Consider the following 15,729-nt stretch of genomic DNA (forward strand, 5'->3'; position numbering starts at 1 on the left):
TCTTAGAAATCGCAATTCTCCACATTTTTTTTTCTGCAGTTCTAGTCAGGTAGAACAGTTCTACTTTGGAACAGAATTTTTTCTTCAAAAGGGGGCGTGTCCGGCCACTGACGCCTGATTTCAAAGTTTCCACAGTGAAAACGTACTCCAAACTAACTTAGAATGGAGCAAGTTGAAGATTTTTGTAGAACTGAAAAAACCTGTTCTACACATTAAAAAATCAGGCGCAGGTTACAAATTCGGCGTCCAGAACGAGGTGGAGGGGGGGAGGAAGGGAAGTCATTAAATTCTACAATAAATCCTTATTTATACTTCTACAAATATTATACAAATAAATCCAACCTGAATAAACATTTATAAGCAAAGAAAAGATTAAATAAACCATCTTCCTACCTGTGTGAAAGTGCTTCAGTCAGCTCAGCGATGTGGCGTCATTCCCGCGAACGGGAGGGAGGGACAGGCAGGCAGTAACCAGGCAGCAAGCAGCCTTCCACTTGAGGTGGAAGCCTTACAGTCAGCTCAGCGATGTTCCCGCGAATGGGAGGGAGGGGCAGGCAGGCAGTAACCAGGCAGCAAGCAGCCTTCCACTTGAGGTGGAAGCCTTACAGTCAGCTCAGCGATGTTCCTGCGAACGGGAGGGAGGGAGGAAGGGAGGGGCAGGCAGGCAGTAACCAGGCAGCAAGCAGCCTTCCCCTTGAGGTGGAAGCCTTACAGTCAGCTCAGCGATGTTCCCGCGAATGGGAGGGAGGGGCAGGCAGGCAGTAACCAGGCAGCAAGCAGCCTTCCCCTTGAGGTGGAAGCCTTACAGTCAGCTCAGCGATGTTCCCGTGAACGGGAGGGAGGGAGGGGCAGTAAGCAGGAAGCCTCAGTGCTGATGGCAATGTGGTTTTATTAAAAAATGTTCAAAAATTAAACAGCTACAAAGAACGACAAAAATAGCCGAGTGCCAATGTTTCCTTCACACTGCGCATGCGCGAACGCTCCAACGCGCACGCGCAGCGTTGCCGGCAGGAAAAAAACAAATTTAAATAGTACCTGCCCCCTCCCACTTACAAAATCAGCGCGAGTGTAGGCTCCGCCCCCCTGGGCGCCGCGCCAAACAGACAAGGAGCTGCAGGGCTCTCCAGAATCGCGAGGTTTTTTTTCCAGCTCGGAGGGGCGCCCGTTTTTTATCGTGTGGAAACTTGGGGCCCATAGTGTTCAGTTTTGGTCTCCTAGTCTGAGAAAGGACGTTCTTGCTATTGAGGGAATGCAGCGAAGGTTCACCAGACTGATTCCAGGGATGGCTGGACTTCATATGAGGAGAGACTGGATCAACTGGGCCTTTATTCACTGGAGTTTAGAAGGATGAGAGGGGATCTCATAGAAACATATAAGATTCTGACGGGACTGGACAGGTTAGATGTGGGAAGAATGTTCCCGATGTTGGGGAAGTCCAGAACCAGGGGACATAGTCTTAGGATAAGGGGTAGGCCATTTAAGACTGAGATGAGGAGAAACTTCTTCACCCAGAGAGTTGTCAACCTGTGGAATTCCCTACCGCAGAGAGTTGTTGATGCCAGTTCACTGGATATATTCAAGAGGGAGTTAGATATGGCTCTTACGGTTAAGGGGATCAAGGGATATGGAGAGAAAGCAGGAAAGGGGTGCTGAAGGAATGATCAGCCATGATCTTATTGAATGGCGGTACAGGCTGAATGGCCTACTCCTGCACCTATTTTTCTATGTTTCTATGTTTCTACCTTATCGAATGCCTTCTGGAAATCCAAATTCACCACATTCACTGGTTCCCCCTTATCCACCCTGCTTGTTACATGCTCAAAGAACTCCAGCAAATTTGTCACACATAATTTCCCTTTCATAAAAACATGCTGACTCTGCTTGACAAATTATAATTTTCCAAATGTCCTGCTATTGCTTCCTTAATAATGGACACCAGCATTTTCCCAGCGATGGATGTTAGGCTAATTGGGCCTACAGCCACACTAGTCTGAAAATGCCTGATCTCATCTGATCTCAAAAGCTAAACAGAGTCAGTCCTGGTTAGTACTTGGATGGTAGACCACCTGGGAATACCAGATGCTGTAGGCTTTATTCCATGCCAGGGTGTCCTTGGAGATGGAGCACGCAGTGTCCACCGGTACACTCGCGGCCTTCCGCAAGAGGTGGGCGCTGGAGGGACTAGAGTGCATTGTTACCCCCGGCAACCAGATTTTATATGTTTTAAAGTTTAATTTGTTTTAATTGCCGGATTTTTAGTGTCCCCCTCCCCTTTTATAGGGGGCACTTGGTTTTAATGCCCCCCCAAAAAAAAGTCACAAAAAGAAACACAAAAAACCCCCCAAAAAAACATTTATAAAAAAAAGGGGCAGTTAAGTGTCTGGAGTGTGCCCCAGATCGGGGGGCACTTGATCTAATGTTTATTTTGTCCCCAAAAGAGTTGTTAGGCTAACTGGTCTATAGTTTCCTGCTTTCTTTCTGCCTCCTTTTGTAAATAGGGACATTACATCTGCGGTTTTCCAATTCGCTGGGATCTCCCCAGAGTCCAGGAAATTTGGGTAGATTATAACCAATGCATCCACTATCTCTGCAGCCACTTCTTTTAAGATCCTAGGATGCAAGCCATCAGATCCAGGGGACTTGACAACCTTTAGTCCTTTTATTTTACCGAGTACTATTTCTTTAGTGATAGTGATTGTTTTAAATTCCTCCCTCCCTATAACCCCTTGATTATCCATTATTGGGATGTTTTTAATGTCTTCTACCATGAAGACCGATACAAAATATTTGTTCAAAGTCTCTGCCAGTTCCCTGTTCCCCATTATTAATTCTCCATGTCTCATCCTCTAGGGGACCAACATTTACTTTAGCCACTCTCTTCCTCTTTATATACCTATAGAAACTCTTACTCTCTTTTTTTATATTTTTTGCTAATTTACACTCATAATCTATTTTCCCTTTCTTTATTTTTTTTTAGTTGTCCTTTGCTGTTTTTTAAAAGTTTCCCAATCCTCTGGCCTCCCACTAATCTTGGCCACTTTTCAATTTAATACCATCCTTTATTTCCTCAGTTAGCCATGGATGGTTCTCCCTTCTCTTAAAGTCTTTACTTCTCACTGGAATATATTTTTGTTGAGAGTTATGAAATATCTCCTCAAATGTCTGCCACTGCTTATCAACCATCTTACACTTTAATCTATTTTCCCAGTCCACTTTAGCCAACTCTTCATACCTTTGTAGTCTCCTTTAGTTTGAGACATAACTTTCTCACCCACCAACTGAATTTGAAATTCAACCATGTTATGATCACCCTTTACTCGGAGATCATTTATTAATCTTGTCTCATTACACAGTATCAGATCTAAGATAGCCTGCTCCCTGGTTGGTTCCGCAATGTACTGTTCAAGGAAACCATCCCGGATACACTCTATGAACTCTTCCTCAATTTGATTTGTCCAATCAATATGAAGATTAAAATCACCCATGATTATTGCCATTTCTTCTTTACAAGCTTTCATTATTTATTGATTTAGACTCCATCCAACAGTGTAGCTACTGTTAGGGGGCCTATAGACTATGCCCACCTTCTTCTCCTTATTATTTCTTATCTCCACCCAAACTGATTCTACATCTTGATCTTCTGAGCCAATATAATTTCTCACTACTGCACTGATCACATCTTTTGTTAACAGAGCTACTCCACCTCTTTTTGCTTTCTGTCTGTCCTCCTGAATTTTCAAATACCCCTAAATATTCCGTTTCCAGCTTTGGTCATCTTGCGGCCTCATGTAAGACTATTTAACAAATTCAAAGGTGAAGGGATTAGGGTAAACCCTGGAAATGGATAAAAAAATAAACAGGTTTTAAAATAGAAAACAACAAGTACTTTGTACAGGATGTATGTCATGGTGTGGGGAAGTGCTGAGTGGGATGTACCAGAGCTCTGTGCTGGGACCACTCATGTTTCTCATTTATATAGCATCAATCCAAGGGTCCTTAAATAATTGAGACAGGTGTTATGAGAGCCCTTTGCCCATATCTTTCATAGCTTGCTAGAGCAGTGAACTGTTTCATCAGACTGGAAGGATGTTTTGGAGATTTTTGACGAAGGGGAGAAAATTAGCAAGGATTTAGGGAGAGCATTCTGGTTTATAGTTGGACTATTGTTTGATGACAAACTGCACTTTACTTCATGTTCTCAAAGAGACCATGTTATGACAGACACTAGCATGAATTAGTAAGTAGGGGATTATTCTAGTTAGGTTTAGTTTTTTTTAATTTATTCGTTCACAGGATGTGGGTGTTGCTGGCAAGGCCGGCATTTATTGCCCATCCTGAATTGCCCTTTGAGAACATGGTGGTGAGCCACCGCCTTGAACCACTGCAGTCCATGTGGTGAAGGTGCTCCCGCAGTGCTGACTTTGTTGTAGCTGTTTGATACAACTGAGTAGCTTACTAGGCCATTTCAGAGGGCAGTTAAGAGTCAACCACTTTGCTGTGGATCTGGAGTCACATATAGCCCAGACCAGGTAAAGATGGCAGATTTCCTTCCGTGAAGGACATTACTAGCTTTTAAATTCCAGATTTATTTAATTAACTGAATTTAAATTCTCCAGCTACCATAGTGTCTCATGTCAGCTGTAGTTCAATTCAATATTTATAGTAGGGTGTCAGGATATTAGCAGTAGTGGTCATTCACAAATTTGAACTGTCTGCTGTGATTGCCATTTGACAAAGACGTGAATCTGTAATTTTAAAAGGGCTCTAATTTTAACAATGTTCAGAATATTTAAAACAACTAAGAAATGCAGAAAGCTTTCATAGTTTATGATCAGATTGTTTTGTTGGTGTCTAGCAACTTATTCACAGCGAAAAAATACTAAAAGCATTAAAAAAAATAATACTGCTAACACGGCACAGCTGCATGTGCCAGTACCATCAATCACGGCTAGCTGTTGCAGTTGTGGTTGGCAGAGCTAATTGTTTGCTCAGTCGTTGTTTATTAAGAGGAGGTCAAAGGTTGGGCCAGTCATTAGCCTTGTTCAACATCTGCATGCTCAGAGGCATGTATTAGACACTAATGAAATGTTATTCTTCACTGACAGTAATCATCAGCACTGCTAGGTGGATCCACGTCACTGTGACTGCAGTGCGTTCCTCCCATCCTGCCTCTTAATTCACATTGTCAGGATTTTTGGTTCTGGGTTCTAACTTAAAGCAGAAGCTGGGTCAAGTGAACAGCTGAAGCCGATCATCACGACATTTCCTGACAAGGCTCCAGCAGCTGCGGGCCAGGCCTAATTCTGTACAGGAAGTAAGGCCCCCCGACTAGGAGGTGTAAAAAGCTAGCAGCACATAGTTTCCACTGGTTGCAGCAGTGGATATACTTGTGTCCTGTGTCCGAGACAGAACTGTTCCTGCCAGAGCGAGTGACACACTTGGATCTAGTTTGGTATGCTTGATCGGCATCTAATGACTCCTGATCCTGAACACCTTTTTTCTGAGGTAAGCATGTGGTTTATATCTGCAGGCCAGAGGGTGAGCAATGAGCCCAGTCCCACAGGACAATGCAGTAATGCACTGTTTAGTGAATGTTACATTCAGGAACTTCAGCTGATCGATGACAAAGCGACATTGCTCAGCATTCCCAGTGGTATCCTGTTGTTTATATGTTCCGACAATATGACAGAACATACTAACACAAGTTAATGGAAAGTAAATTAAAAGACATTCCTTTTAAATTTCTACAATTTTGTTTTTCTATCAATTCAGGAGCAATTGATGCACTAAATAGCAAGGTGACAATGGTATGCAGTCAGAAACTCCGATAGACGGAAAATAAAGTAAACCAAACATGGCCTCCTTTTGCATCTTTTGTATGCTAAACAGTAACTTAACACAACTCAAGGACTGGTTCATTACTTAATTCATACTGAACTATACCCAGTGGATTAAACTTTCTTTTGTAATATTGCTTTAATAATTCGGCTTGTAGGTTACCCCCACATCTCTATTCTTACAACTTTACAGCAATAGTTAGAATACTGAGCTGGCTACAACGGTTTAAAAAAAAGCCTTTAAAAGCTCTTTTACTAATGTTGAATTTAAACAGGCCAATGTCTTCAAATTTGGCAATTTTTCTGTTGTTTATAAATACACTATACAGTGATGTAAATCATCTAGCTATGCATCATTATCATGACAATGATGCATGCCTTCTCAAATGTTTGCCACCACTTTTCATTGAAAACCAGCTGGGAAAAAAAAGAGTATTTATTTAGCTGAATGAAGAATTATGTTTTTATTTCTATCACTTGTATGAAAACATTAACTGCCAAACAAGTGACCTATAGACAACTAATTATCCAACTATGGGGTTTTAGGACTTATTGATTGTTTCCCTTTAAAACTAAATTTTGTCTTTGCCATTACACACGATAGAGACTAGCTCTAATCTGAAATACAAACAGAAACTACGGCCCCAATATTGGTGGGAAGGTGTGGAGGGAGTGGGTGAGTTGTAGCAGAATGCAGGTAACATTGAGGTCTTGCCGAATTTACCGGTGGGACCTCATTTATTGTCCAGCAACCAGCCAGATTGAGAGGTAGACCACAACTGGGGAGCAGAGAGGAGGGAAGGAGGGAGAGATCATGGAGGTTGGGGGGGCGGGGGGAGTGGGAAAAGCCGGGGGGGGGTGGGATCGGAAAGCGGGAAGGATTGGAAAGGTGGTGGGTAGAGATCGGAAAGGCCGGAGAGAGATCAGAAAGGGCGGGGGGATGAGATCACCAATGCAGTACTGGAAAGACAGTTACCTGCTGGATCTGACTGTTCCCGCCCCCCTTCAGCTGCCGTTTTTCCAGACCCCTGGAAAACAAGGCTCTTAAATCTAAATCAGCCCTTAAATTTAAAACTGTGGTAAAGTTCGGGGCATGCAGCACTTTAAAATATTTTAATTACGGACCTGCCTCTGGAGAGCAGGTTGGTCGCCCAACCTGCCTCCGTCAAAACCAGAAGTGGGCGCATTAGAGGTGAGTTGGGGGTTGGGCTTCCAATTTTTGAAATCTTAACCCCATCCTGGGGTGGGGTTAAAATTCTCCTCAACAAGTCACTCAAAGTTTGAAAGAGAAAGCTATATTAATGTATCAGATGGGACCCTTCATCAGAACTAGGCAAATGTCCTAATCTCCTGTTTTTGCACAATTTGTAAACACTATTGCCTGAGTCTTTCAATGTTTAAAAAAATCATGCTTTGCTGCCCCTGGTTGTGAGCTGCTGACAATTTTTATTAACTGTTTTTAGATCTGATTCTTGCCACTTCAAATTAAAGAAAAAGAGTTTGTTGGGAAGGAATCCTGAGCTGTTAAATTAATCATGCTGGGTATTTGAAGTGTCTGACAGCAGTTGTCCAACACCTGTTCCACGAGAAGCTCCATGTCTTTATTTGGTGAACTGTTAAAGGTTGAAGAAGGCCCTTATAATATAGACTGGAAGCTTCAAATTGTTAAGTGATTGCTGTATTTTTAACTCTGTATGCTGTTTTGGCCCATTAATGCCCCCTTTTTACTATGCTTTTAATAGTAAAATAATTTATATTTAAAAATGTAATACAGTAGAGGTTATGGGATTCATAACAGAAAAGAATATAGTGTGACACGTTAAGTCCTAAGCATTTTTTTAAATTTGACTTCAACATACTTTTTAGCTCTTATTTATTTCCTTCCAAGCTCATTTTAGGCACTATTTAGACTTCACTTCCTAGTTTAAAAGCGATAAATACTGTTTAAATCAATATGAATGATGGCAGAATTGCTTTTACTGGCAGATATCAGAGGCTGAGTATTATTGGTATGTTCCCTGAAATACAAATGCAGGCAGGGTTGTTTTTGTTCCATGTGTGTCCATTAGTCTCCCAATTCTCTGATTATCAGTACAGAAATATTTGATTTTCATTATTTTATCCAGAATTGTGAAGGAAAAGATGTTTCAAAAACATATAAAAATTTCTTTTTTTTCCACCGCCCCCAAGAAACAGCAGATGCCTTGCGAAAATTAAAGTTTACTATGAATTCATCGTGTAATATTGGTGTACCAAGAATGAGAAATGATGCACACAAAGTGCCTCATCAGGAACAGCTGTATAGGTTTTCATGAAGAAAAAGATCATGGCCCAGATTTTGCTGAAAAAAATAATGGCTCGTGAACGATGCACGTTGTTAATAATGTGTAAATTGCCTGGCACATTGCAGCGAGGTAGAGATATCTTGTAATTTGCAAATTGCCACAAGTTTCTGGCTGATTTGCGCGTTCCGCTGTTAGCTTCACTAAAATGGCATCTCCTGCTTAATCTCCCTGTGCTTTTCATGAAGTCGCTGCATTTTCACATTAACTGCCCATTAAACTTGCCACAGAAAGTTAAGTCTAGCAATTACAAGTGTAAATACCCTTTTAACAACGTGATAATTGTAATGATCGCCAATCAACCTCTCTTGTCCAGAAAGTAAACAATTATAAAGTGTAGAGTCTCATTCCTTTAGGTTGTGAATTTTAGTTGGAGATTTTAAAAATGTCAAATTTTTCATTTAAAAATGCTTTTCTTTCTTTTCTGTCTCTTTTTTTTCCACTCTCAATCCGATCTTTCTCTCTCTTTATTTCTCTTTTCAAACCTGATTTTACATTGAATTTACCCACTCTCTAATTCACCCTCCTTGTCGGTTTTAAAACCTAAATGAGCAATTGTAAGTCTAACTGATGGGGCATGCAGCGAGATGCCCTGCTCCAGCAGAATCTGGTCCCTTGTATTTATTTAGTGCCTTATAGCACCCCAGAAACTTTGCAAAGCGGTTCGCGTAGAATGAATGTCATTGAGCAGCTGTTATTTTTGTGTGGGTAATCGTGGCAGTGATTTATCACAAACGACCTGTGCCTACATAGACACTGCAGTGCTGTATGCTAGAAATTGCTTTTGGTGCTATAGCGGATGGATGCTTTAATGATTTCTACAACATTTTTTTATCTGCCATTTTAATACTAAGTTAACCTGTTTATGTTAAACTGGCTAACACTTCTCCAAAAGTAGAGGAGGAGTGTCACGCAATGTAGAATTATTGTTGGGAGTCCAACGAGGCCGATTCCATGAATTCAGAGGGCTGAGTTATGAGGAATGATTGTTCACCGAGGGCTGTTACTCTCTGGACATGCAAAGGATGGGGGAGAACTTGATCTCGGTCCTTTTTTTATAAACTTCTCATGGGAGTGGAAATTTTGGAAGCAGGGAAGTGTTGTCATCTGCTGAATTAGAGGACCGGGACTTTTACCGCCCAGCCGGGAAGTCCTACCTCCGACTTGGAATTGGGCCTTACGCCCCTCCGATGCTCCGTTTCCTTTGGGGTGGTCCTGGGACGGTAGCGCCGCACTGAGTCCAGCGCTACACAGATGCTCCACGTAGCGTGACTCGCTACAACGTCCCTCCCCTTCTATTAAAGACCAGGGCCACTGCACACTCTGCACAGCCCTTTGCTGGTGGCCCAGTGACGCGTGAGACTGGGCCAGTAGCCCGGCACCCAACACGCGCCGGGCTGCACGATGTCAGCCCGATCCACACTAGGGCCACTATGGTCGGGCAGACCAACAAAGATGTCGGCCCGGGGTGCTGCAGGCCTCCCCTTTAAACAGCACCCTGGAAGCAGATGTCCGCAAGCTTCGCGACCCGCCTCGCAGCCCATGAGGCGTTAAAAGGGTCGGCACGGGGTGGTGAGGTGTCTACGTGCACAGCAATGACGTCAGCGCCTCCCAATCTCCGGAGCAATTTCCCGGGAGGCGGTAGGGCACCTCTCCCCAGGGCGAAAGCTACCTTGAGCCCCCTGGAGTTGCTAATGGGGTGCAAAAAAAGAGGCAATTTGGCCCCCAAATATTTAGACAATAAGTAGGCGATAGAATTGTGGAACAGATTACCAGCTGGGGTCGTGGAACAGAAAATCATGGCATTGGTCAATAGAAAAGGCTACAACTCCACTGAGCACACACAAATCTAGGCTGACATTCCAATGCTGTGCTGAGGGAGCACTGCACTGTCGGAGGTGCCGTCTTTCAGATGAGACGTTGAACCGAGGCCCTGTCTGCTCTCTGAAGTGGACGTAAAAGATCCTATGGCACTATTTCAAAGAAGAGAAGAGGAGTTATCCCCGGTGTCCTGGCCAATATTTATCTTTCAATCAACATAACAAAAAACAGATTATCTGGTCATTATCACATTGCTTTTTGTGGGAGCAAATTGGCTGCCGCGTTTCCCACATTACAACAGTGACTACACTCCAAAAGAACTTCATTGGTTGTAAAGCGCATTGAGACGTCCAGTGGTCGTGAAAGGCACTATATAAATCTGATCGATCACAGCAATAGGATCATGCAAGTTTCTACAAGATGCTCAGGCAGCTAACATGATGTCTACCATCTATCCTACACTGTCTACCATCCCCCCCAATATTCGATCCTCCCAGGAACACAGTAGTATGGCTGTTCAGGGATGTGGAATACCCCCTACACATGTGGCTCATGACACCCTGTTGCAAACCCACCATGCCTGGGCATTACGGGTACAATAAAAGCCAGCTAATCACCAGGATCATTATTGAGCACACTATAGGGATGCTGAAACAAAGGTTCAGGTGTCTCAACAGGTTTAGGAACTCCTTACTATATGGCCCACAAAGAGTCTCTCACGTCGTAGTGATGTGCTGTCTACTGCACTACCTCGCCCCACAGAGAGGCCTGCATTTCGAGGAGGCACAAGAACAGCAACAGTCCTTAATGGATGAGGAAGACCATGAGGACGACAAGGAGGCAGCCGAACAAGGAGGGTCATCTCAATGCCTCGCAGTAAGAGATGTGAAGGATGAGCTAATTATACAGCAATTCCAGTGACATCATTCCCCTGCCCTGAAAAGTTACATGTAGACCCTCTGCTTAACAGTCCTGTAATATACTTCACCACTCCCTTCACCCTGCATTAAAGAATATTCAAACCATTCAGACAACTTCAATATCAATGACATACTGACAATGCGAACCCAAGCTGCTATTAAAAAGCACAATGCAAACAAAAGTGCAACATGTGATAAAGTTGATTAATTTAATGGCAATGCTTTTTTTTGAAGAAGGTTTACTAGCTTTGGTACTCCTATGAGGTGCTTCCCTAGTGGCCTCAGCAGCTTTGATTTTATGGCTGGGCCTCTTCAGTCCTCATCTCTGTCCTATTCAGCAGAGCTGGGACAGGATCTTGCCTCCTGTGAGCTTTCTTCTGAGCTGTCCCTGCCACCACTACCTGCTGCTGCTGCTCACTCATGCTGGGTGTTTCACCACATTCAGGCCCCTCTAACTCACTATCTAATCCACTCAGAGTACCAACGTGGAGCTGGTGTCTAGGAGAGATGGAGTGTTTGACGATGCATTCTTAGGAGGATTCTCCTCCTCCAAGGCGTCTTCCGCAGTAGCCTCTTGCTGCCGAGAAGGACGTAGAGAAAAAAAAAAGGGACAAGAGTTAGTACTCCAGATAGAAGCTGGACATTTGCATGTGACAGTCTTGAGAATGTAGTTTGAAGTTGTGAAACTTGCTGCATATTTGCTGAGTTTAATGAAGGGATACAGGTAATATGCAATCACCCTGCATGGACAATGTACAGCAGGTACATCAATGCACTGGAGAAGTACCACCAATGCTGCCTCCGCAAAATTCTGCAAATCCATTGGCAGGATAGGTGCACCACTGTCAGCATTCTCTCTCAGGCCAACATCCCCAGCATTGAAGCATTGATCACACTCAATCAGCTCCGATGGGCGGGCCACGTAGTCCGCATGCCTGATACAAGGCTCCCAAAACAGGCACCCTACTCCGAGCTCCGACATGGCAAGCGAGCACCAGGAGTGTAGAGAAAATGCTTCAAGGACACCCTCAAAGCCTCCCTGAAAAAATGTCACATCCCCATCGACTCTTGGGAATCCCTGGCCCATGACCGCTCAAAGTGGAGAAGAAGCATCCGGGAGGGCATCGAACACTTTGAGTCTTTTCGTCAGAAGCATGTGGTAGTCAAGTACAAACAGCGGAAGGAGCGTACGACAAATCAAGCACCCCACCCACCCATCTCTTTAACCACCACCTGCCCCACCTGTGACAGAGTCTGTAGATCCCGCATTGGACTCATCGGCCACCTTAGAACTCATGTTAGTGTGTGTGATATCTTCACAGAGCACAGCACACACAGCTTCCTAACATGGCAGGCAGCTCTCTCGGAAGTCTCCGGAAATCTGCCTAGTTCTGTTTATTATTAACCCTGCACTTGCAGTACACAATACGTCCACATCCACAGTGTGGAGCTACAAACATTACAAGCTTACAGACATTACAGTGTGGAAGCATCATCCTTGACTCCGAGGGACAGCCTAAGAAGACATTCAACTGTCTAAGATGTTATTCTTAAAGTGGTGTTTTTTAAAGTGGTGTATTTTAAATGCATAAAGGATAGGAAAATACAGTGGATTTTCAGAACGCTTGACAACATTTCAATTCATAGCTAGATAATATGTGCTAGATAAGTTGACTCAAACAGAGGGTAGCCATAAATAGGAACTTGTCATGTTGGAAAGTGGCTTACAAGTATGTTACCTAAGAACGCTTGCTACTTTTTAAATATATATTAATGACTTAGAACAGTGGTACAACATGCTGATCAGGAAAGAGATCAAGGGATTATAATAGAATAATCTATGAATTGTCAGCATTAATAAAAGGGATAAAATGCAAATCGAGACTGTGGTTGATGCATAAGGGCTTTGGTTCGAGCCTGTGTGGAATACTGTATGAAGGTCTATTCACCTAATTCTAAGAACGGTATTAGTGTACAAGAGGTGAGCAATGAAGATGATTCTGTTTGTCAGGAATTTAGGTTATGAGGAACAGCTAAGAAATTTGGGTTGTTTTCATTAGAAAAAAGCCGATGTGATCTAAGTGAAGTTTTTGAAATTCTGGCTTCCTATTGCCATGATTCCAATCATGTATGTGAGGAAAAATACTCCTGTTTTTGAGATGATGAAAGCTGTTTTTGTTTAGTCTAATTACTATTGATTCATTATTCAATGGTATATAATCTAGCGTGCTACAAAATATAACCTAGTGTGCTATAAAAATATATTACCTGTATTCAATAGCTGTAAATCCAGAAGGTGCTTTACTGCGTCTAATGTATTTATGTGAAGTTGTTTCACTTCACTCTAGAAGACTTTGTCCAGCATATTGAAAGTCCTACTGGTGCAGAATTGTCCAATACATTTGCCATTAACCACTAGCCACATGTGACTAATTGGAAATCCAGATTATGGCTAATTGTATTTCACGTTAGCAAGTAAAAAATGCGTAAGAGGCACCGTTATCGGGTATGTGATCTCCATACTCATTCATATGACGTCTGTAAGTGTACTTTAACCTTTTTGTGTGTGTTGGTAAAGTAGTAAGACTGAAAGCAGAGTGTGCGGGTGTTTTTGATCATTACATGCTTTATTTCCTTGGTTACTGAATTCTTGGTGATATTAAGTGAATATACACATGTGACATCCATTTACCTGTATTGTGTGGGTGTATTAAGACATTTTCTACTGACAGTGTTATTCTGCTACTTTCTGAAGACAAGGAATATCCCATGAAGGCACAGACTAGATCCAGTAGCTGAAATAATCCAAAAAGGGTTTCCTGCTGGTTATCTAGGCAGGCTATGAATGTTATTTGGGTTTCAGGACAACATAAGAAATAGGAGCAGGAGTAGGCCATTTAGCCCCTTGAGCCTGCTCCACAATTCAATAGGATCATGGCTGATCTGATCTTCGCCTCAACTCCACTTTCCTGCCTGCCCCCCATAACCCTTGACTCCCCTATATTTAAAAAATCTGTTTAACTCCACCTTAAATATAGTCAATGAGTCAGCCTCCACAGCTCTTTGGGGTAGAGAATTCAAAAGACTCATAACCCTCCGAGAGAAGAAATTCCTCCATCTCTGTTTTAAATGGGCGACCCCTTATTCTGAAACAATGCCCCCTAGATTCCCCCATGAGGGGAAACATCCTCTCTGCATCTACCCTGTCAAGCCCCCTCAGAATCTATAGGGCTGGATTTTCGCCGACTTTGTGACCGGGTTTTCGCCGTGATTTGACCCTCCGTGGCGAAAACCCGGTCGGCGAGATCCTCGGGTACCTCTTTGCGGCGGCGCTTCCACGTACCGCCGGGGAGAGGTGCGCCGACGTGAAACGACATGCAATGCCGCGGATTGCGGTACCGTCGTACTTTTGGCACTCTTCCGACCCGCACGCTGCGCCCAGAATACCGACAGGGTCAAGCCATCTCACACAACTGGGATGGAGATTTGAGGAAGAACATATAAGGTGAAAAAAAAACAATTTACTGTAAATTTTAATCTATTTTGTAACTCGCCTTATAACATAGAATATAACAAAGCACACACACTATCCATGTTACTAGGCCAAATACACTTTTTGGACTAAGAATTTCTCTGAGTGAAGTTTGCACTAAACTTAAATATGAAGTTCTCATGCACACGCAGTGTGGGCTGGCCCGTGCTGCTCCTGGCCACAAACTCACGCCTCTCCTGGGCCCGGTTCACGTCCCTCCACAGTCTCTCGCTGCTCCTGCTGTATCTGCCCACGCTCCAAACACCGACCTGGACCTTGATCAGTCCTGGATCAGTTAGCACTTGACATTGTGCAATGTTAAACTGAGCCATACAGACCAGGAAGCTCACCGAGTCATATAATCATAGAATGGTTACAGCACAGGAAGCCATTCGACCCATCGAGCCCGTGCTGGCTCTCTGCAAAAGTCAATTCCTGATCTATCCTGAGTTAGTTGATCTCAGCCACTGCGGGAATATACGTGCTGTAATTGGCCACACAACACTCCTGGGATGTTAGGTGGGGTTGGTAGAGAATCAGCTGGGTTCTTGCTTCTATCTGCTGACACCTCCTGAAAAGTGAAAACACGATCAAGCTGGGCTGATAAAATCACCATGATGATGGTCTGCCCACACTCACTGTCGAGGTTCACACATAAAGAATGTCACTTGAGGCACGGTACCAGGGCCTGTGGAGCCATACCCTGCGAAAGTCAGTGCCTTCAAGAGAGAAGGGGAGAAAATTTAGAGGGAATAAAAATACAAGAAACGTTAGTGTGAACCAGTGGTATAAGATTGTTTGTGTGTGTGTGTGTGGTGGCTAGTGTGCAACGGCCACCACACGTTAAAAAAAATCCACGCACAGGCACCTTCAGGATGTAGTTCAGGACCTGGAATATTAGGTCCTTCATTGAAACATCTGAACTCATCCTTTTTTGGCGTCCTCGTTTCGAGGGACTGCCTATGATGAACTGATTCATTGGGCCATCTCCCACAACTGGGATGGAGATTTGAGGAAGAAGTTATTTAAATCATGAAAAATTCAAAAATGTGATTTTCATTTGTCATTTATTTCCATGTCAATCACAAGGGCTGTGGGCCTGTTTGAGGAGATATAAATCCCACATTCTGTGACGATTGTTACTTGGCTCCCTGCTCCCGGAGCTAAGGCCATAGCTTCCTATTTCAGTTGCTGATGATCAATCGTGTTCATAAACTAAAAATATGACCGGGTACTGTGAGTGATGACTAAAGGATGAGGCCTAAGCTGCCGTCAAC

The 15,729-nt window shown here is 43.4% G+C and overlaps 1 protein-coding gene and 1 pseudogene across 3 annotated transcripts in view; both read left to right on the forward strand.

Annotated features, from left to right (window-relative positions):
* The first annotated feature begins 1,972 nt into the window (after positions 1 to 1,972).
* On the forward strand, positions 1,973 to 2,091 carry LOC139264914 (5S ribosomal RNA; annotated as a pseudogene).
* A 3,126-nt stretch (positions 2,092 to 5,217) lies between these two features.
* The window catches only part of LOC139264624 (voltage-dependent L-type calcium channel subunit beta-2-like), a 159,772-nt gene continuing 149,260 nt past the window's right edge, over positions 5,218 to 15,729 (forward strand). For all 3 annotated transcript variants that reach the window (XM_070881370.1, XM_070881372.1, XM_070881373.1), the window contains exon 1: positions 5,218 to 5,505. In XM_070881370.1, coding sequence (XP_070737471.1) covers positions 5,455 to 5,505 — 51 coding nt within the window. In that variant the 5' untranslated portion in view covers positions 5,218 to 5,454. The remainder of the gene's footprint in view (positions 5,506 to 15,729) is intronic.

Source organism: Pristiophorus japonicus, chromosome 5, assembly GCF_044704955.1.
Source record: "Pristiophorus japonicus isolate sPriJap1 chromosome 5, sPriJap1.hap1, whole genome shotgun sequence".
Classification (NCBI taxonomy): Eukaryota; Metazoa; Chordata; class Chondrichthyes; family Pristiophoridae; genus Pristiophorus; species Pristiophorus japonicus.